The sequence below is a fragment of the Lagopus leucura genome, unplaced genomic scaffold (assembly GCF_019238085.1).
Source record: "Lagopus leucura isolate 7727_CA_CO unplaced genomic scaffold, USGS_WTPT01 Super-Scaffold_806, whole genome shotgun sequence".
In the NCBI taxonomy this organism is placed as follows: Eukaryota; Metazoa; Chordata; class Aves; order Galliformes; family Phasianidae; genus Lagopus; species Lagopus leucura.
In genome coordinates this window covers 3,448,408-3,466,826 of record NW_024962260.1, presented here as the reverse complement: position 1 = coordinate 3,466,826, position 18,419 = coordinate 3,448,408, and the positions used below count along the sequence as shown (strand labels likewise).

Here is an 18,419-nt window from a genome sequence, read left to right as displayed (position 1 = left end):
ATTCTCCTTTACCTGTTGCAAATGTTCAGTAGCCAGGACCGGAAGCAAGATTAATGTACAAGTTAACATACAAGTACAAGCAAGATTAATGCCTGTAGAAGCCTTTCCTGCTCAGGACAAGTGCCATTTCCTAACATACTGCTTGTGGGAAAGGAGCAGTATGATTTTGAGCCTTGATCTAATTCCTGGTACAACACCACACTTCTCTTCCAGGCAGCAAATTGCCCCTTCCACCTCTGAACTTTGCTAAAATTAAGACAAAACGTATTTCTGCCACAGCTCTGTCACTCAGAAAGCAGTAATTACTAACCATCAAGAGGGGACACACAGGACAAAGCCTTGTAACAGAGATGTCAATAAACCATTCCAGTCAACCTATTTAAATTCACATAATCTCCACAGTCATCCAGGGAAACAAACAAAAGGCACTGAACTTGTACTTCCAAAAATAAACCTGCTCTGCCAGTGACAGCTACTGAATGCAGGGATACTGCAATGCTGCAGGTGACAAACAAATTACACTCACTGAAAGATTAACGAGGGGATAACGTCCAAAAATCAGTTTGACCTCCCTGAAAAATTCCCACTGAAATCAGGGAGGGTCACCACAGCTACAGCTTTTGATGGTTTGCTCCACCTAGATCACGAGACCAGTTAAAAAGGCACCTGGTCTGCAGCAAGCACAAAGTAACTCTTCAGGCACCAATTTGCTTGTAGGCTACACTAAGGCTACACTAAGATCAATGCAACCTCTTCATTTTAATTCAAAACAAGATATTTTTTCTTATCTGATCCCCAAAACAAGTTATAAAAAGTCGTTTACATATTCTGGTTAGATTAGCTTGATAAGAGTTGAGATGACAAGCTAAACAACACACAGCATTTAGTACTTCCATATAATTGGGTCAATGCCTTTTAAAACTTCAGCTGTGAATGTACAGACTGACAACAAAGTGCCCAGGCTGCTGCTGCCCTCCCACTCCTTACCTATCAGGCTTCTCTCTCCCTTCTAAACCCCTCAGCTTTCAGTGACCTGAGCCAGACTGTAGCTGCTTTTATACAACTTCCAACAGAAAAGATGAAATCCTTTTCAACTCTCCAGCCCTACATCATTTTGTTTTTAAACTAATTATTACCACAAAAAGCATTTTTATTCTCCTCTGCTAATATTGACAGACACAGAAATAATTCACCTTTATTTTCACCGCTGGAGCTACTGTTGGCATCAGGTGCAGGTAACATGTCTTCAAAGCCCCAGGACACGATATGCTTCCCTCCAAGCAAACAAGAAGGTGAGCCAGGACCTCCCTCCAAAAGCAACAACCTTTAGGCACAAAACAAGGTAAGATGCATAGAGAACAGCCAGAACAAATGCTACCTTCACCAGAAGTTTAGATGAGGTTTTATTTATTTTAAAGCATTTTGTTTTTCTGTCAGAGGACATGAGCTACTTTGAGGATTCACTAGCACTTTACCAAACAGATTACTGGATCCTTTCAGATTTGACTTTCTAATGTCTTCCTTCTTTAATTGAAGAAATTTCAACCTTTGCTGCAGCTTTCAAAACCCTAAAGCATTTCCATTACATTTAAAGACATTTATCTGTAAATGCATTTATCATTTATCAGAGCCGAGGTAGAAGTGCTACAATTAGAAAAGTCACTACAGACCTGTATAACACATCAGCCACAGGCAAGGTTCCTAGATCTGTCTGTTTCTGTAACAGATGCACTGTATGAACAAAGGTTTTCAGCGACCCTCTAAAAGGATAAGAAAAACATGAATTAAAGATGTCTATTGAAGCAAGACTGAAAGCACACAGACAGCAGCATCTATGTAAAATATAATATCCAGTACCATAAAGAGAGAGTAGCAAAGATATTCCATCAAGATTCTTTTCTAATTTGCATTTCTTTTCTGGTCGATTTTCATTCTTTTGTGGAGGAAGAGAAAAGAGGAAGAGAGGGTAACAGAAAGGCAGAAGGATGCTGGCTAACTGCCAGCCTAAGTCACACTGTCTTTTTGGAAGAGGACGAAGCACCATGCAGGTAGGGAGATCAGCAACTGTGTGAAAACAACACCTTCAGTAAAAGCCATACAGGCACGTAATAAAACACCTCAGGTTTACATCTAGTATAGCAGCAACTTTCAGTATTTCTTGTTGCTGACTGAGCACTTCAGATATAACATGTGGGTCTTCCTGGGACTGAGGCACAGCATGACTAAGAGCTGCTGCAGACATAACCCAGAATTGGCTTCCTTGTGCTAAATGGAAAAGACTTACAGCAATGAGTTTATTATCATGAGTTCAATTACTTTACTTCTGAACACAAAGATGGAAGCTCTTCCCCTTCTGAAGCGATGGATCAAAACGTATACAAGAACCAGATAGCTGTTACAGCAAAATTAAACCCAAGCAAAAATCATCTCTTATCCTGCATAGAAATACATTGCTTTAAAATTTCACCACAGTGTTTATAAACAGGTGGAGTTTGTAATTCTAATTATAGCTCTTGTTCATTTGCATGTTGAATTCTTTTCTTTGGAGAACTTATGAAATCCGTGTGTCAACAAAGAGGAAAACTGCTTGTTGTGTTTTGTTTTGGCTTTTTCCCTCCCAGAAATAGAGGTATTTAAAATATATCTACTATACAGTTTCTGTTTTAAAGCTCAGGGTATCAGAAAAAAAAGCCGTCTTCTGGAAGATGTGCTAGCTTTATGTGCAGGCACAGCAGCCCAGCTAAAACCAAGAGTCCTGACAGTGCCTTAGCTATGGCAATAGCTGCTTGTGAATCGACTTCTGAAGAAGCACGACTGCTGAACTGCAGAGGTCCCTCCCAAGCGCTCTGCCAAAAGCAGCCTTCTGCTTTCTGTCACACACGGCCAGCCATGGGTCCTTAACTCTACCAGCCGCCATCTCCTCACCCACCTCCAAAACCACCTTTTCCCCACTGCCATTTTCAGCTGTGTGCTCTCACAGATCAACCTCAGCTTGAGGAAAACTGACGCTGAATACTTCAAAGCACCTCAATTAATTATTTAAATCCATATTCACCCTGCTGTTTTATTCTTAGTAACTCAAAACACAAGATTGCAGCCAGGAATCTCAATAATCATCTCATTTTGAAGGCTTTCTGTTGATAAGGCACCCAACGCACAGCATACATATTTAAAGGAAAAATGCAGGGCTTTCGCAGGTAAACAAAGCATGTCAGATGCTGCATCTCCACAAGCAGCGCAAGAGAGATTTGCAAAGGAAATACCAAATCAACTTCCATTTCAAAAGCACTATTGGAAATTTAGCTTTTACAAATTCAACCAAAAACAAACATGCTGTAATTCCTGAAAACTGACATCTGGGGGGAAAAATATATATACACATATATACATACATATGTATGTACACTGCATACAAAATCCAAATCCAAGTTACTAAGTATTTTTTCAAGCATGTTGCTTTTAGATAAGGCAGTTGCCAGTGCAAAATAATTTGCCACACGAAGTAAGTTTCTTCATTACAGCAAGTACACTAGAAATAAAGTATTTTTCATGTGAAGAAACTTTTTTTTTTTTCCTCAAAGCAAGCTGTGACAGCTCCTGAGAACTTCAACATCTTAAATCAGAGTTAAACTTGACAGACAGGACTGCAATCTCAGAAACATTAAACACGAAGGCCGAGATTGCTGTGCAAGAGCTAAATGCTGCAGTCCTGTCCCCCTCCCCAAGTCCAAACCAATAAAAAGAGGGAATCTCTATTAAAAGCTGTGATGGCCATTTTGTCCTAAATGCTAAACACAGACAGGACATGGGATAGTCCAAACTATACTCATTGAATTCTTCAAGGGCAACCAAATGAAAAAACACCTCCAGATGTTTTACAAGGCAACAGTGAAATCTGGAATGAGTTGTCCTGAATCTTATCAGCAATGCTTTCTACAGCCAAAAGAAGAAAGATTCATAAGCTACAGGCCTAACAAGGCAACACAAAGGGCAAAGGGACACAACTTTCCTCCATGACAAAACCATTTGGAACTATTCCTAGAACAGATCGTTGCAGCAGAAGCAGCACTGTGCACATTTCTAACCTAGATCATTCTGCTTGTGTGTTGAACACACAAAAAAATAAACAATGAGTTTGCCAGTTTCACCCTTTCCATACCAGTACTTAAGTGTTAGGAAAAGACTAAAGTAAGCAGCAAATGAACGTCAACCGCGTGAGCACATCAGTTTTGTTTCTCACGTTTAGGTACAAACGCTATCAATACCATCTCAACACAGCTTCCTTACCTTGCACAAGCCAAGGCAACTAGGGCAGCAGCAGCATTTTCCTTTTGCTTATAGGGAATCTGATGACCTGAAGCAGAAGTTTCTTCCAACCACGAGCACAGCAAAGACTCTATCCCATTGAGACAGTCAGCCGGCTCCTTAGTCAAGCTCAAAGGCTGGCAGTCTCGAAGGCAATTCAATAGCACCTCAGCGGTTATGTTACAGAGAGAAGGGTCTGTTCTACTTTGAGACTGGATGAGGGGAAAAACCAGCAGAAGCCCCATTCGTGAAGTAAAGGGCGCCTGCTCAGGCTGCTGTAACAAGCCTTGACGTTTGAGTAAGGCCAGTGCTTCTTCATCCCCCGAGCTCTCCCGGTCGTGCTGCTCCTCCAGTGCCAGCTGCCGCTGGGCGTTCCAGAGTCCTCGCAGGGCGTTCAGGCGGTACTCCAGCAGCCGAGCGTAAGCATTGCTCTGGTTTCCACACACAGACCGCAAGCGCTCAGCTAGCTCCGTCGGGTTCTTGGTCTCAAACGTAAGGATCTGAAAGGAAGAGGATGATATTTGCACAGGTTTTCTTTTCTGAAAGACAAACAACGCGTGCCTGCAGAGCACAGCTGATCTGGACGGCACACTGTGACGGATGGAGGGATTTTTGGGGTGTGTGAATAAACCGAACTGGAGGCCAAAGAGCAGGGAAGTGGCGTGCAGCCTGTTACTGCTGAGGCAGCACTGCCACTGAAGGCCAGGATTCAATCGTGATGCTGAAACAGTACAGATTTTAAACAAAAACATGTACGAAATATCTCAGAGCTCCACTGCCATACATTTGTCATGATTTTTTAATTTTTTTTTTTAATTGAGGCAATTCTGCTGAGAAATTCAGGACTGAGTGATGATGTTTAAAGCCCCTCTATGAAAAATAGCTGTCAATACTGTTACAATGTTCTGTAATAAGAATCTGAACGTTTTAGTTCCAGGACTTTCCAAATCAAAACACCATCAGTTCTCTAAAACAACCAAAGAGTTTTGTTGTGTGCTCTCCCCTCCTTGCTTTCCCCCCTCCTCATTTTTATCATATTGCATTAAGCAATCTTTTTCAAAATATTTCTAGTTGCTGCCATAGCTTAAAACCTGGAAGCCATCTCTCCTCATCATTTCAGACAGAAGAAAGAGGCCTTCCTGGAACTTCTGAGCAAAACAGGAGACAAAGCTGCAACAGAAGAAAAGTAAACCATGACAGAAAGAAACATATTTATGGGTTAGTGCCTGGCCTGGTACTTGAGCTCACAATTCAAGGTAATTTACAGACAACGTCTCCCTTTACAACAGCTGAGATCAGCAAAGCCACTTAAGCTCTGTTAACCTCAAGGAAAGACGAGCTCCACACTTCCTGATACTTCAGATTCAAGGTCCAAAGGGCTTCTGCCTGCACTCCACACTGCTCTCATCCACGCTGCTCAGCCCGTTATCAAGCTATAAATCCATCCTACCCCCATCCCATTCCCTTTTTAAAAAAACAAAACAAAACAAAAACTTTAATAGATGCAATGAACAATTCCATGCAGGCTTTTTGTTTAACATTATTACTATTTTATTGTAGACAGAAGCTGTATGGAATATGAAACATATTTATGACTAACTGTAGAATTTTGAACAGCTTGATAGAACACTTCAGGACAAATCACATCTGCCATGTCTACCAGCACCCCTACTACAGTCAATGAAGAAGCTTTTCAGTACAACCCAAACACTCCCCACTACAGACATGGAAAGTTCACTTTAAAGAGCAATTCACATAATAATTACACTTAGTAGATGTTAGGACTAAGCTTCTTAAAACCCAAGAATCTCTTTTTATTAATTTCTTCAAAGAGATTAAGAATATTAATTCCTAAATCACATATATTTAAAATAACTACCTCCCATTAATTTGTGCGTTCTATTGTCTCCAAATTAAGCTGAATTACTTTCTGTTATAGATGCAATCACACTCTAAAGCAGTTTGCTTCTGACTTGCTTGAACTGCACTACGTAGGTGATGGATCCCCAACTAAGCAATAATAAACTACAGCAGTGGAGGAAAAAGGAATCAACATTTTCAGCTAGAAGAAATGCTGACAAGGTCTGTGTCCTCAACTAGCAGCAGAGACACCACAAAAGACAAGTGACTAGCTGGCCTTCCCTTTAGATTGTCCCTTTAGATCGCAATAAGCACTATGGCTAGGAATTAGCAGAGTTTGCCTTTGTCTTCAACCCCTCTCCACAGACACAAAGCCCCACAATCCATGCCAGGTTGCATTTCTTAGCTCAGGCGCAACATTTGAAGCCATTTTAACCCACTGTATTGGCAGAGGTGAGCGCTTAAAGCTACCTGCAAAAAGAGCTTTGAGACCAAATTTTCACATTGATTGGCAGCAACAAACAGCCTGAGAACTTCCAGGGTTCAGATGTACGCCTTAAGATCTTGCTACGCACCACAAAACCACCTGACCTGACACTGACAGCTTCAGCCGCCCTGTGCCACACACACGGCTTCCCCTTGCAGTCTGAAGGCTTCACAACAGACTCACAACCTTTTGATGAGGTTTCCTCAGCCCACTGACTACTTTTCTCACATCTCCAGGCAAAGCTTGTTATCCTGAAGCCTATTTGAAGTCAAAGCAGATTAAAGCAAAATGCAAGAAGAAAACAAATAAACGTTCATGAATTCCAAAGCAGACAACAACTACCAGTGCTTAGAAAAGAAACAGAAAATCTGTTCTAAAATAATTCACAGGAAGAATAAGAACAGAAAAGTCTCTCCCACCCTTTGCCCAGCTGACTTACTGCAGACCTCACTGGCACATGGTTGCCATTCCAAATGCCTTCAGCCCCAGGCTATACCCGCTGGAGGCCTTCTTCTGGCTATAGAAGCTGGTGCACTCTGCCAAACCTCCCTTTTTCACCCCTCCAGCAAAACTTAATCCTTCTGCCCCAAATTAGCTTATTTTCTTCCTATCTAGGAGCCTAACCAACCACTCTCTTTGTTAAAACAAGCACAGTCATTCTCCTACAGCCACACGTCTGTTAAACCTTGGACCTACATTTGCCTATACAACACTTGGGAAGACCGCAGATGCAAACAGACCCCAAAAACCGGCACAGCACAAGCAGTCACCTGGACCTGCAGGTGACAGAGTATGAACATCAGGGAACAAATCACTGCTTTGCCATAGAGCAAGTTACCCAAGTACCCACTTACACCTCAAAAGATGGTCTCCAACAGAAATGGAAGCTCAACAGTAACACCACCACACTGGTATCAAAAACAAATGAAAGATTTGTACTTATGTGTTAGGGGAGAGCACAAAATAAAATCTGAACGTCCAGCTCATGATCAGAACAAGTGAAAGAAAACTTAAATAGCTACACTACAGAACAACACTTAACTTTCTTAATACACTAAGAAAATAAGGGCACAGGAGGTGAAGGTGCTGAGTGCAAGTTAATACACCACTGCCATTGTAAGAAGACAAACACAGAATCGAGGGAAAAATAGTCTTAAGAACACTGGTAGAGCTAAAGTGGTTCATAGTTCATTTTCTGCTCTTAGATAAGACAATTCACATTTTGTTTAGCAACAATCAATAGCATTAAACAGACAAAAGAATCAACCCCATAATAGAAATGGAAAGTATAAAGAATGGTTCCTGAGGAACAACAGCAAGAAAAGTTGCAGCTCTGCAAGCTACTCTGCATGCATTCAATAACCAAGATGCTAGAATTAGGGGAAGAAATAAAACAACATCAATTTTTAAGCTCCCTGTCTAAACGTGATTCTGTAAGTAGGGTAAACATCACGTTGGTACCTTTTGCAAATAAGAATTCTGCTCTTCAGTCACTTTGAAAATACAGTTACTGCACTGTGACTGTAATCATTACCTATTTAACAACTTTAAGTCGGCTTTCAGTCAGCAAAACTGCCTTGAAAAGTTTGTCTGATTTTCAAAGGCTGAGGTTTAATGGCCTGAAGTCACCCATCAACACTGCGTTACTAAAAACTTCATTGCAGCTCCTTTAATTTTGCACTAATCTTGTTCTCGTCGATTATTAAATTTGATATAAAATATTAAATAATAAATATTTTAACAAGAAAATGGTCAACCCAGAAGTTCTGCAGTCAGTTCACTGATACCTTCTTCAACACCAAGAAGCACAGAAGGACCCACTTCAGAGGCCCAGCGATGGGTAGGGCAGCTCCATTCCCACTGCATCCGATTTCTGCCCCGTTCCATCCAGGACAGAACTTCCATCAGAGACTTCTGCCCACTCTGCAGTACTTTTGTCACAGGAATTCCCTACTGCCAGGGTGAAGTGTTTCTCCACCAACTGCAAACATGAGACATCCTACAATTAAGGCAGTTAATCTACGTGAAGAGCTTTAGCCTGAGGTTTTATGACCCCATTAAGTAAATTTAGAAGCGAGCCGCCGCTAAAAAGCGGCTTTTTCCTCCAGCCAAGATCCCGGTCTCCTTATGCTGTCCCCAGTGCTGGCAGCAGTGCCTGTGCTCTCGCAGCCCCCAGCCCCTACTTTTTGGGTGGTTTTGAAGCCAGGCTTTTTTGGCTTAGACCACATCCAGGGGGTTTCCAACAGGCAAAACAGAAAGGAACAGAACAGAAAAGAAAAAAACCACACAGCCAGGACCAATGTGAACAAGGACTCCTTCCAGCAGCTCTGCCAGCACTTCTTGCAGCGAGTCTCAGGCTGAGCTGCTGCTTTCGTTCTGCTGTGCATGGAACTGATGAGCAATGAAGCTGCACACACCAAGCTGTATTTTTCTCCTAATGTTATAAAAGCTGCCGCTTACAATATATACATCCTAAACAGCATTTAATTATTTCCCTGCATAATTAAACTAGCTGAATTTCGCACACAAAGAGAGCAACTCTTTGAAGACAGCAGTATGTTTGCTGTATCAATTACACACGTAACATCCCCTGAGCATTAAATAAGCATCACCCCCATCTCACAGAAGGAACAAACATCAAGAAAGACAGAGAAACGTGGAAATCATAAGATATATTCAAAAAAGGCATGAATAAAAGTTAACTGCATTACTTTCACTGCCACGTAACAGCTATAAGGCCATTTCTCACGTGCCACAGCATTAACATAGGAAGCACTGCTTATTTACATGGTTCTTTTGACTCCAGAAATACAAATAAAATCATATAGGGGAGAGAAAATGCCAAGATTCCTGGATTGTAACAGAAATACCACAATCAGCAGTTAAGACACTCAAAGAAATTCAAACATGTATCACAAATCAACCTGCTCCCATAAACACCCCTGGATACAAACTCCAGGCCTCCGCTCTGTCACTCTGCTGCTAACAGCACTTGTGCTAACAGCACTTCTGCAGACACACAGTAGGAAGCCATCTCCATGAAAACACTGCCTTCATTTCTTTTAAAACATTTTTCCAAGCCCTCTATAGGCTTCTTGTTTGATATGCTGAATGTTCAGAAGATATTTATACATGCACAAACATTTTCAGCCTGGTGTTTTAGATATGAAATGTAGTTTCTCAGGTGCTACCCCATACTTACATCATGCAGTTGGAAACTACCACAAAGATGCACCTTCCATTCGAAAAACAGAAGTTTTAAGCCTGTTCCAATTATTTTTTATCTTTTGCTGCATCACCTTATTCAAGGATTCTATTGATCCCTCATCTTGCACATAGCAGCACAGCTTTTTCACTCAGCTAAAAGCACAAACTATTCTCCCCTGTGAAAGCACTGGAAGCCTAACTGTGCTTTGAAATAAGCACTAAGGAAACCCAGCTCTTACCACATACACAGCAACGTACCAAACCTTCTTTCTGTTCCTTGGTATTTGAGATGAATCAGAGCACAGGCAAACCATAAACAAAACCTGTAGAGTAAAGCAACGTTTCTTTATTTGTTCATTAAAACACTTATGTGCCTCGTATTTAATTAGATTAAAATGTCAGATAAAGAAAAATCTTTGTCATTTAAGCAGCTGAGAGCACACTGAAATAATCAGCTACAATTTGTAAGAAGCACTAAATTTGAGAAAATATGTTTGCAGAATATTCTTTCAGAGAATATTTTCTAATATTTCTCTACCAGGAAAAATAAAGCAACTCGAACAAACAAACAAAAAGGCAGAGCGGTCTATATTGCAGGAAGTTTGAATACATTCACACAGGCCATAATAACTGATAACAAAACCAGCAACTCTGCCAGAGATTAAATCACACAAAATTGGTGGTTTATACAACTATAATCTGATGAAAGGAAGCTTGGAAGGAAAGTGAACAACATTTCAGAGTCCTCTCAGGCAGTAAGCAAGAGACGTACAGCGATACCTACAAGAAAATGATTCACTCCTCCACAAAAGCAACAGCCAAGGCTCACACGTGCAGGGCTATCTGCCCTTGCAGACCTAACTCCAAGACCCAGCCATTGGTGTCACACTGAAAGCTATGAATGCTCTCAGAGGATCACTGAAGCATTTGAAGGGGTGGCTGCCAGAGGCAGGGCTGGGAGCACGGCAGCTCCCCGGCAAGAGACCATAACGCCAAGAAGGGTCACCCCTCTGTACAAAGGCAATTGTTTGTGCTGACACTGGAGGGTTTCAGTTGTCAGAAGGGAAGCTTGTAGATGCAAGCAGGGTCATAACCAGAAAGATTTGGGAAGCACTGACCTAGATAATTACAGAGAATTACAGAGAATTACCCTCTCCTTCAGAAGTCAGAAGTGAAAACGTTTCTGCCAGCCCATGAGCAAAGTGGGTGAAAGTTCCAAGTTTAGCAGATACGTCCCAGTTACCATTGTCACATCCTGCTTGAATACTGCTGGACTTGCCCCCACACAGCTAGCCCAGACAGAAGAAGGAACACCATCTTTATTTTCACACTTACACGTAATTAACGATACGTATGAGCAGCACAGTGACAACCACCCAGTGGCATCTCATATTCTGTCCTACACTAATGGAGTTGACAGGAACCAAACTTTGAGATGAGGACAGAAATACACGATCCAGACAGCTACAGACACTGCAAGTGCTGCTCCTACCTCACGTAGAACAAAGGAACAGAAACCAGATACCCAAACGACTCCTATTTACATTAAGCTGGTAAGTAAAATGGGGTATACAGGTCACAGAAGTGGAGTGGCACATTAAGGTATTCCACTTCATACTGCGGCTACGTATTAAAGATTTGTCTTTTTTCCCACCTACTTCTTCGCAGAAAAAATAACTGAAGCTATCACCAGTTAAGCTGAAAAATCATCGATGCTGTGTATTTAAAACTAATGGAAACACCAGACAGAAGTCTGAAGATCAGGAACAAGTCTTCTTTAAATGGCAGGATGACAGTGGTAACATTCGCCAACCCAGTGAAACCGTCTAAAAACAAGTGAAGGCTGTTCACCATTTTGTTGTAGTCTGTGTGTTCAATGGCATTCTTATTACATTGCCAAGGGTCACAACAGCAATTTGTATTGCTGGCTTTCTCATAAGACGTAGCACATTGCCTCTTGGCACAACAGCAGACTAAGCTACGTGGCTGAAAGGACCACTGCCTTCAGACAGCCCGTGCTGGGGTTACTGGCGCCGTGAAAGACACTGACTGGGAGGATTCCTGAAGTGCTGTAGTTTCCATTGCAGCACATGAAGGAACAGCTCACCTTCCATTAAGCCGTCCCTCCTGACAGGCAGAGATGGGGCAAAGTGTCCTGGCAACCTCCCAGCTGTTGGTAAGTAAGGATGTCTCCAAGAAGCAGATCTCACGCACTTTGAAAGTAATTCCTCAGTACAAAGGGCACAAAGGCCTGCACAACTAGTAACTAACCTAGCTCTCTTCCTGACTAGATCTGATTGGAAATCCCACACAAGCAGCAGCTTTTGTATGCACATCATTATAATCTATTGATATTTAAAACACTTATATACACATCAATATTAAAAATATACTTATCCCTTTTAGTGTTGGTAGTTTATATGTTGATAATCTAAAAATACAGTATACGCCATTTATGCTCTGTAAAAATTAAAAATAAGACACTAATGACCAAAACTGAATGGTATCCCTAGAACAAGTTACTTTCATGCCGAGGAGAAGGTTAACACTCTTAAAATACTGTTATGGGAGAAGAAAATATGTATACATACATACAAATACATATGTGGAAGTTAGAACAACAGGTCTAAATGTTCATAAAGCTTTTGTGGTAGGACACCAAACAAGACCTTAGAACAGAAGGACAAAGGAAACACGTGCAAATACACTGACATTACTCACCAATATGCTCTTAGAGGAATTTTTAAGCAAAACCAGACCATAATGTTACTTTCAAAATAAAAAAAAATGTTGATTGTTAAATATGTTTTTAATTCAGCACTTCATATGGAAGAGTCAATCAGGGTTCACAGTGTCACTGACAAAGCACAAAGAGTGCACTAAAGAAGTTTAGTAATCAAAGCAGCAGCTGCAGCATCTCCCACCCTCGTCCCATCACATATCCCCAGAGACTTCAAGTCACTTTGCTTTCAAATATATTTATTACAAAGCAACCAGAAGCAGAAACAGTGCAAAGTGCCACTCAGTGTATCAGCTGACCATACGACCACATTTCTTCAACAAGATGCATGCACCTATTTCCACAAAATGGCTCCTCAAAGCCATTCCAATTTACCAAGGTAGCCCTTTATTTAAAAGGCTCGCACACAAAAAAGTTATGAGCAAATTAATTTACATGACTTGAAATTTCAAATCTTTTTTTTTTTTTTAAACACCCCACCCACCCACACAGCCAAAAAACTATAACCATCTCACAAACAAGAACTGAAAATTCAGTCTCTTGTGGTCAGCTATCCTTTCAGTGAAAGGAAATCAAATGCTTAAGGCTATATATAAAAATGAAGACTATAGCAAAAAGGGATGTTTATTTATTTTAAAGTTCCACGCTGCAAACATGGTTAACAAAGCAACAAAAAAAAAAAAATCAGAAACAGAAAAATGGTGTGAATCATTGGCACTGGATTGCTGAAAGACTCACAGAAGTGCCTGAAGGACAGGACAGTCTTTTCCTCACCTGAACAAAAAACTGCCAAGTCCAAAGTGTTTGTCCAGTTCCATGGAAGAACACATTTCCAGCTCGTTAGATCTTACAAAACTGTTTGTTTTTAATGTGTATCTTCCTTCATCACCACATGGCACTAAGAATGCTGTGAGTGCATGTTTTCCCTCACACATTTATTGGACTTGATGGTGTTTCTAGAAGTACGTAACAGAACCAAAATGCATTCTTGAATTCAAGCTGCACTGAATGCCAGAGCGGACAAGGGAGAACCATCTCACATTTATGCTCAGAGCTGTCATCCACCTCAGAAATCCAACCGTTCATGTGATATTTGCCAACATCCATTTCACGGGAGCAGCTCCTGCTCCCACCCCCATCTCCACATCACACAGAGCACAAAACGCTCTCTCAGCAGGAAATCTCTCCCCCTCGATAAGGCAGTAGGAAGTTTTCCTAAAGGCCTTAAAGACTCCACGTCACGGCTCCAACAATGACGCTGCCGGGACCGAATCCTCCAGCCTGGTTTTGGCCTTTCTGGGAAGCAGCCAAAGGGCTTGGAGGCCTCAAGGCAACCCAGCACAGCACAGAGACAGAGCTGCTGTCGAACCATCCCCTCCTGGTTCCTCTGACAAAGACCCTGTGTCATTGCGAGCCACAGCGCTGGAGAGGAGGGCGGGGTGAAAGGAGAGAAGGGAGGCACACAGGGAGCAAATGCAGCCTGCAGAAGAGATGCAGCCTACAATCCGTGACATTCAGCCCTCCACTGTCTCCTCAGGAGATAAAACTGCCGTATAATTTGCCACCGCCAAGGGAAAGCTGGGAGGAAAATCCCAGCTGCTCTCCCGCATCTTGAACAGCGATCGCTGGCAGCAGCCTAAACGCAGCCCCAGGACATCCCAGCATCACACTATTGTAAAACAGGTTAATCGCAACAGCAGAAAGACTCAAAACCGTAAATAAAAACAACAGAGCCGAAGACCGCCTCAAAAACACGCAAGCACGGTTCAAACGATTTCCCCATCCAGGAGACGCTTCACCCTCCATCTTCAATGCCGCCGTCCTCCTGCCCAGCTCCGCTTTCACCATTATTCGCAATAAATCCGACAGGCCTCGGTGCCAGGAGGCTGCCGGCCACGCAGCACCCACCGCCCCGCCACCCTGCTCAGCGGGGGCCCCCACCTCACCTCCAGCTCGGTGTCCCCGGGCTCCGCCACCCCGACGATCTCGCTGGGCAGCTCGGCCAGGTCGGTGACCCGGATCAGTCCGTCGTGCAGGAAGATGGTCTCCTCCTTCACCGACAGCCACTGCGCCGAGTCGCCGGCCGCCGCCGCCGCCGCCGAAGCGGCCGCCGGTGAGCCCATGGCGCGGGCGGCGTTGGGGCTCCGCAGGGCTGAGGGGAGGCGGCCGCCGCTACCCCCCCATGGCGGGGGCAGGACGGGGGCAGGGGGATCCCTGGCGGACAGCCGGAGCGCGGTAGGGAGCAGCGAGGCGCGGCGCGTTGCCACCGCGGCGCCAGCGGGCCGGGGAGCGCCGGGAGCCGCCGTGCCCGCCCGCCGCCACCGCGTCCCGCTCCCTCCTCACACACACAGGTGACAGCGCGACGCCATGTTGGGGGCTGAGGCGGGCCCGGCATGCACCGCGCGGGGAACAATACACCCAACCCCCCTCACCCGGCCCCGACGGGGTCCGCCCTCGGTGCCCCTCGGTGCCGCCCCGGCGCCCTGCACCCCGCCCCCGGGGGCGGCTCCCCGCAGAGCCCGTCCTCGCCGCCGCCCCGGCAGCTCCGCTCAGCGCCGCGCCCCGCCCCGCTCTCAGGGCAGCGCCCCTCGGTGTCCCGTCCCGTGCCCCGCCCTCGGGGACGGCGCCTCCGCCCGTGCGTCGGTCGCCTCAGTGGCGGGGAGGATGGCCGCCCCTCAGTCCCGCGCGTTATCACCGCTCTCCTCACTGATGCCGCTCCCGCAGCGCTGCCCCTCAGAATTCCACCCCTCAGAGTTTCCCTCGCTGCCCAGAGCCCCCCGAGCCCCGGAGGACGCGTGAGCAGCCCTCCAACCCGTTTATCTGTGTGGTGAACGTGGCAGTGGGTGCCAAGGAAACGCTGCAGTACATGTGGAGAATAGGAGACGCAAAGGAAAATGGACTCTTCTTCCCTCATTTGGGCACCATTGTGTGACCTGCCCTATTTCCATCACTCTGATTTCATACCCTTGGGCTCAGACCCTCAGCCCAAGACAAAATGCCGTCCGGCATGGAAGTGTGTATGAAGCAAAGGTGTGGAACTGAATTCCTCCATGTGGAAAAAACGGTGCCCGCTGATATTCATCGATGTTTACGGAGACCCAACAGTAGATGTGAGCACAGTGAGGGGTGAGTGGTGCTTTCATGGATCACCTCTGCTAGTGCAGATTTGTATGAGCGCGACGTTGTTCATCGTTGCCAAAAATGCACAGCTAATGGTGCTGACTATGTTGAAAAATCACGTTCTGTAGCTGAGAATGTGCTCTACCCGTGTTATTCTGCTCTTAATCATTTCCATAATAATAATGAAGAGGCATTTCTTTTGGAGCAACCTACGTCGCTTTGCACTGGAGAGTCTCGTTTTTGAACGGGGAGATTTGGTATCAAAGGCTTTTGTAAGAGAGAGAGAAAGACTGTGGTGGGCATGTGTTCTTTTCAGTCAAGGCACGACACGCAGAACCACGGCTGCAGACGAACGTACCCACAGCCATGAAATCTGCCCCATCCTCCCCCAGGAGCCCTCTGAGTACTCAGAATGCTGAGGTCTGAAGATCTGGTGGCAGGTGGGACATGGCAGCTGAGTGCTGGCTGGTGAGATAAGCTGTGCTCGCAAGGTCTCCTCAGAGGAATGGGAAAGCTGCTGAGCTCAGATTAGTCACAATATTTCACCACGAGATAATGACTAGTGGTGTTGTTTTGTTACCAGAGTAGGAGTTTTATATTGTTTTCATTCATTCATATGAGGCAAGAATAGAGAAAGAAAAGCGTATACACATATAACTGGCACACTGGAAAAAATTCTCTTTAAATTTTCTAATACTATAATGGTAGCACTTGGTACATCTACTGCAAAATCAATACAGACAGCAGAGCTGGGAGTAAAATAAGATGTTCAATGGCAACACTCACACCAGAGAGGCTTGTCAACAGGAAGGATTTGCCATGTTTTCTAGAGGTAGACAGATTTTGGGTATATCTGTTGTTCTGGGTAACCTCAGGCTGAAAATTCTTTGTTTCCAGCTCTCACATGCTCCTTCCAGGGCTTTATGAACTGCTTTACCCCAGAGGAATAGGGTTGTCACAGCAGCTCCTACATGGAGAAGCAGGTTTTGATATAGCTGTCGATTCAGTCTACTAATTGCTTTGAAATACAAACCAAGGTCTTGTTTTTGAAGAAAGAGCTGACTCAGAGCTACAAGAGAGGTATGGGTAACTCTGGATGCACTCATGCTGGGCTAAGTGCAGAGAGAGGTGTGTGGCTAAATTATACACCAGCCAGAGGCTGTGCTTTGTCATTGCTCTGGGCTTGGCAAACCTCTTAGGGCACAGCCCGGCGTTGTGTGTCAGGTCAGTAACCTGAGCTGCTCCTGAGAGACAAGCAGGCTGCTTCACTGTGAGCTGGGGATGATGCCTGCATTCCAGAAATCCCTTCTCATATTCTTTTTTTTATGGGAAGACATTCCAGAGTGAACTTCTGTTCACTGTTCCACAGATCTTTGTTTGAGGGTTGTTTTTTGTTGTTTTTTTTTCCTCCTGAATTTTGAAGTATTTGATCTGACAATTTGAAGTGAAATACCAGTTATTGAATTTATGTAGTGCCAGGTCTTGGGGAGACCTGAGAGCTGCCTTTCAGTGCCTGAAGGGGGGTTATAAGAAAGAAGGAGATGGGCTCTTTAGCAACCTGTGTGATAGGACAAAGGGAAATGGTTTCAAACTAAGAGAAGGGAAATTCAGATTGGATATAAGGAAGAAGTTTTTACAGTAAGGGTAGTGAGGCACTGGCATGCTCTATGATAACGCTGAGAATTGTGTCCTGCCCTGCCTCAGCATGGTTTAGTGAAATAATCACTGGTAAATGTAAGATTTACGTGCCCACCACTGTATGATGTATGAGCTTACGTAGCAAGGAGTGCTGACAGAGCTTTATAGATGAAATGTTCAGTACTAAGGCCGTGGTTGTGTAATGAATTCTGTGAATCTAATACTGTTTGCCTGGCATCTGGTGCAGAAAATCTTGTATAATCTAGTGAAAAGAAATATTATTTTTGTTCTGGGTGTCACCAGAAAATGTCAGCCACTGTAACTTCGATGTGGCATTCAGAGGCGTACTGCAGTGACTGCAAAGAAGACTTGTACTACATTACAGGAGATGATATGACTTAGAAAAAGACAAGAATAGCTTTGTGACATAAATCCTTGAGGTGAAGAAATGAAATCCTTGACTTGTAAATAGGTTTGTGCAGAAAATCAGTTGTTTGCTTTAATTATTTTTCAAGCAGATGAGTCAACGGTCTGCAGCTGGGTCTGGTTGGAGGAGCACTGCCAGGGCACTCAATTTGGTACATTAACAGTGGTCACTGAAGGAGACTGACTGGTGGCAAAGTAGGATTGACGAGGGAAATACAAAAAAAACGAGTGAGGACAATTTTAATGTATGAAAAATGAGTATGATTTACCTAGTCATACACAAACAGCCTGGACATGAAACAATTGTAAATTACAGAATCATAATCGTGATGCTAGAAGGTTTTCTTAGAAATCACGTAATCCAGTGCTATGACCTACGCTGTGATTACAGGATTTGTGACACATTCTTGTCCCATCCAAAGTCAAGAGTCCGACTGCAGTCTTCTACCATTCAATTGTAATTACTTTTAGGGAGTTTCCCGATCCTTAATTGAATTTCTGCTACTGTAATTGAAGCCTTCTTGTTTTGTTCCAGCAGCTGAAGGCACGGAGAACATTTCTGATTTTAACATCAGTGATGCCTCATGGTGGGAAGCATTTAAATGCTGCCCATCACTGAGGAAGAGTGACTGAGAG

General features: G+C 43.9%; 1 protein-coding gene across 5 annotated transcripts in view; it reads right to left on the bottom strand.

Annotated features, from left to right (window-relative positions):
* Positions 1-14,722, bottom strand: part of HECTD4 (HECT domain E3 ubiquitin protein ligase 4) — a 66,468-nt gene extending 51,746 nt beyond the window's left edge. For all 5 annotated transcript variants that reach the window (XM_042865921.1, XM_042865922.1, XM_042865924.1 and 2 more), the window contains exons 1-4: positions 14,546-14,722; positions 4,288-4,805; positions 1,671-1,760; positions 1,194-1,324 (exon numbers count right to left, since the gene is read on the bottom strand). In XM_042865921.1, coding sequence (XP_042721855.1) covers positions 1,194-1,324; positions 1,671-1,760; positions 4,288-4,805; positions 14,546-14,722 — 916 coding nt within the window. The remainder of the gene's footprint in view (positions 1-1,193; positions 1,325-1,670; positions 1,761-4,287; positions 4,806-14,545) is intronic.
* Between the last annotated feature and the right edge of the window lie 3,697 nt (positions 14,723-18,419).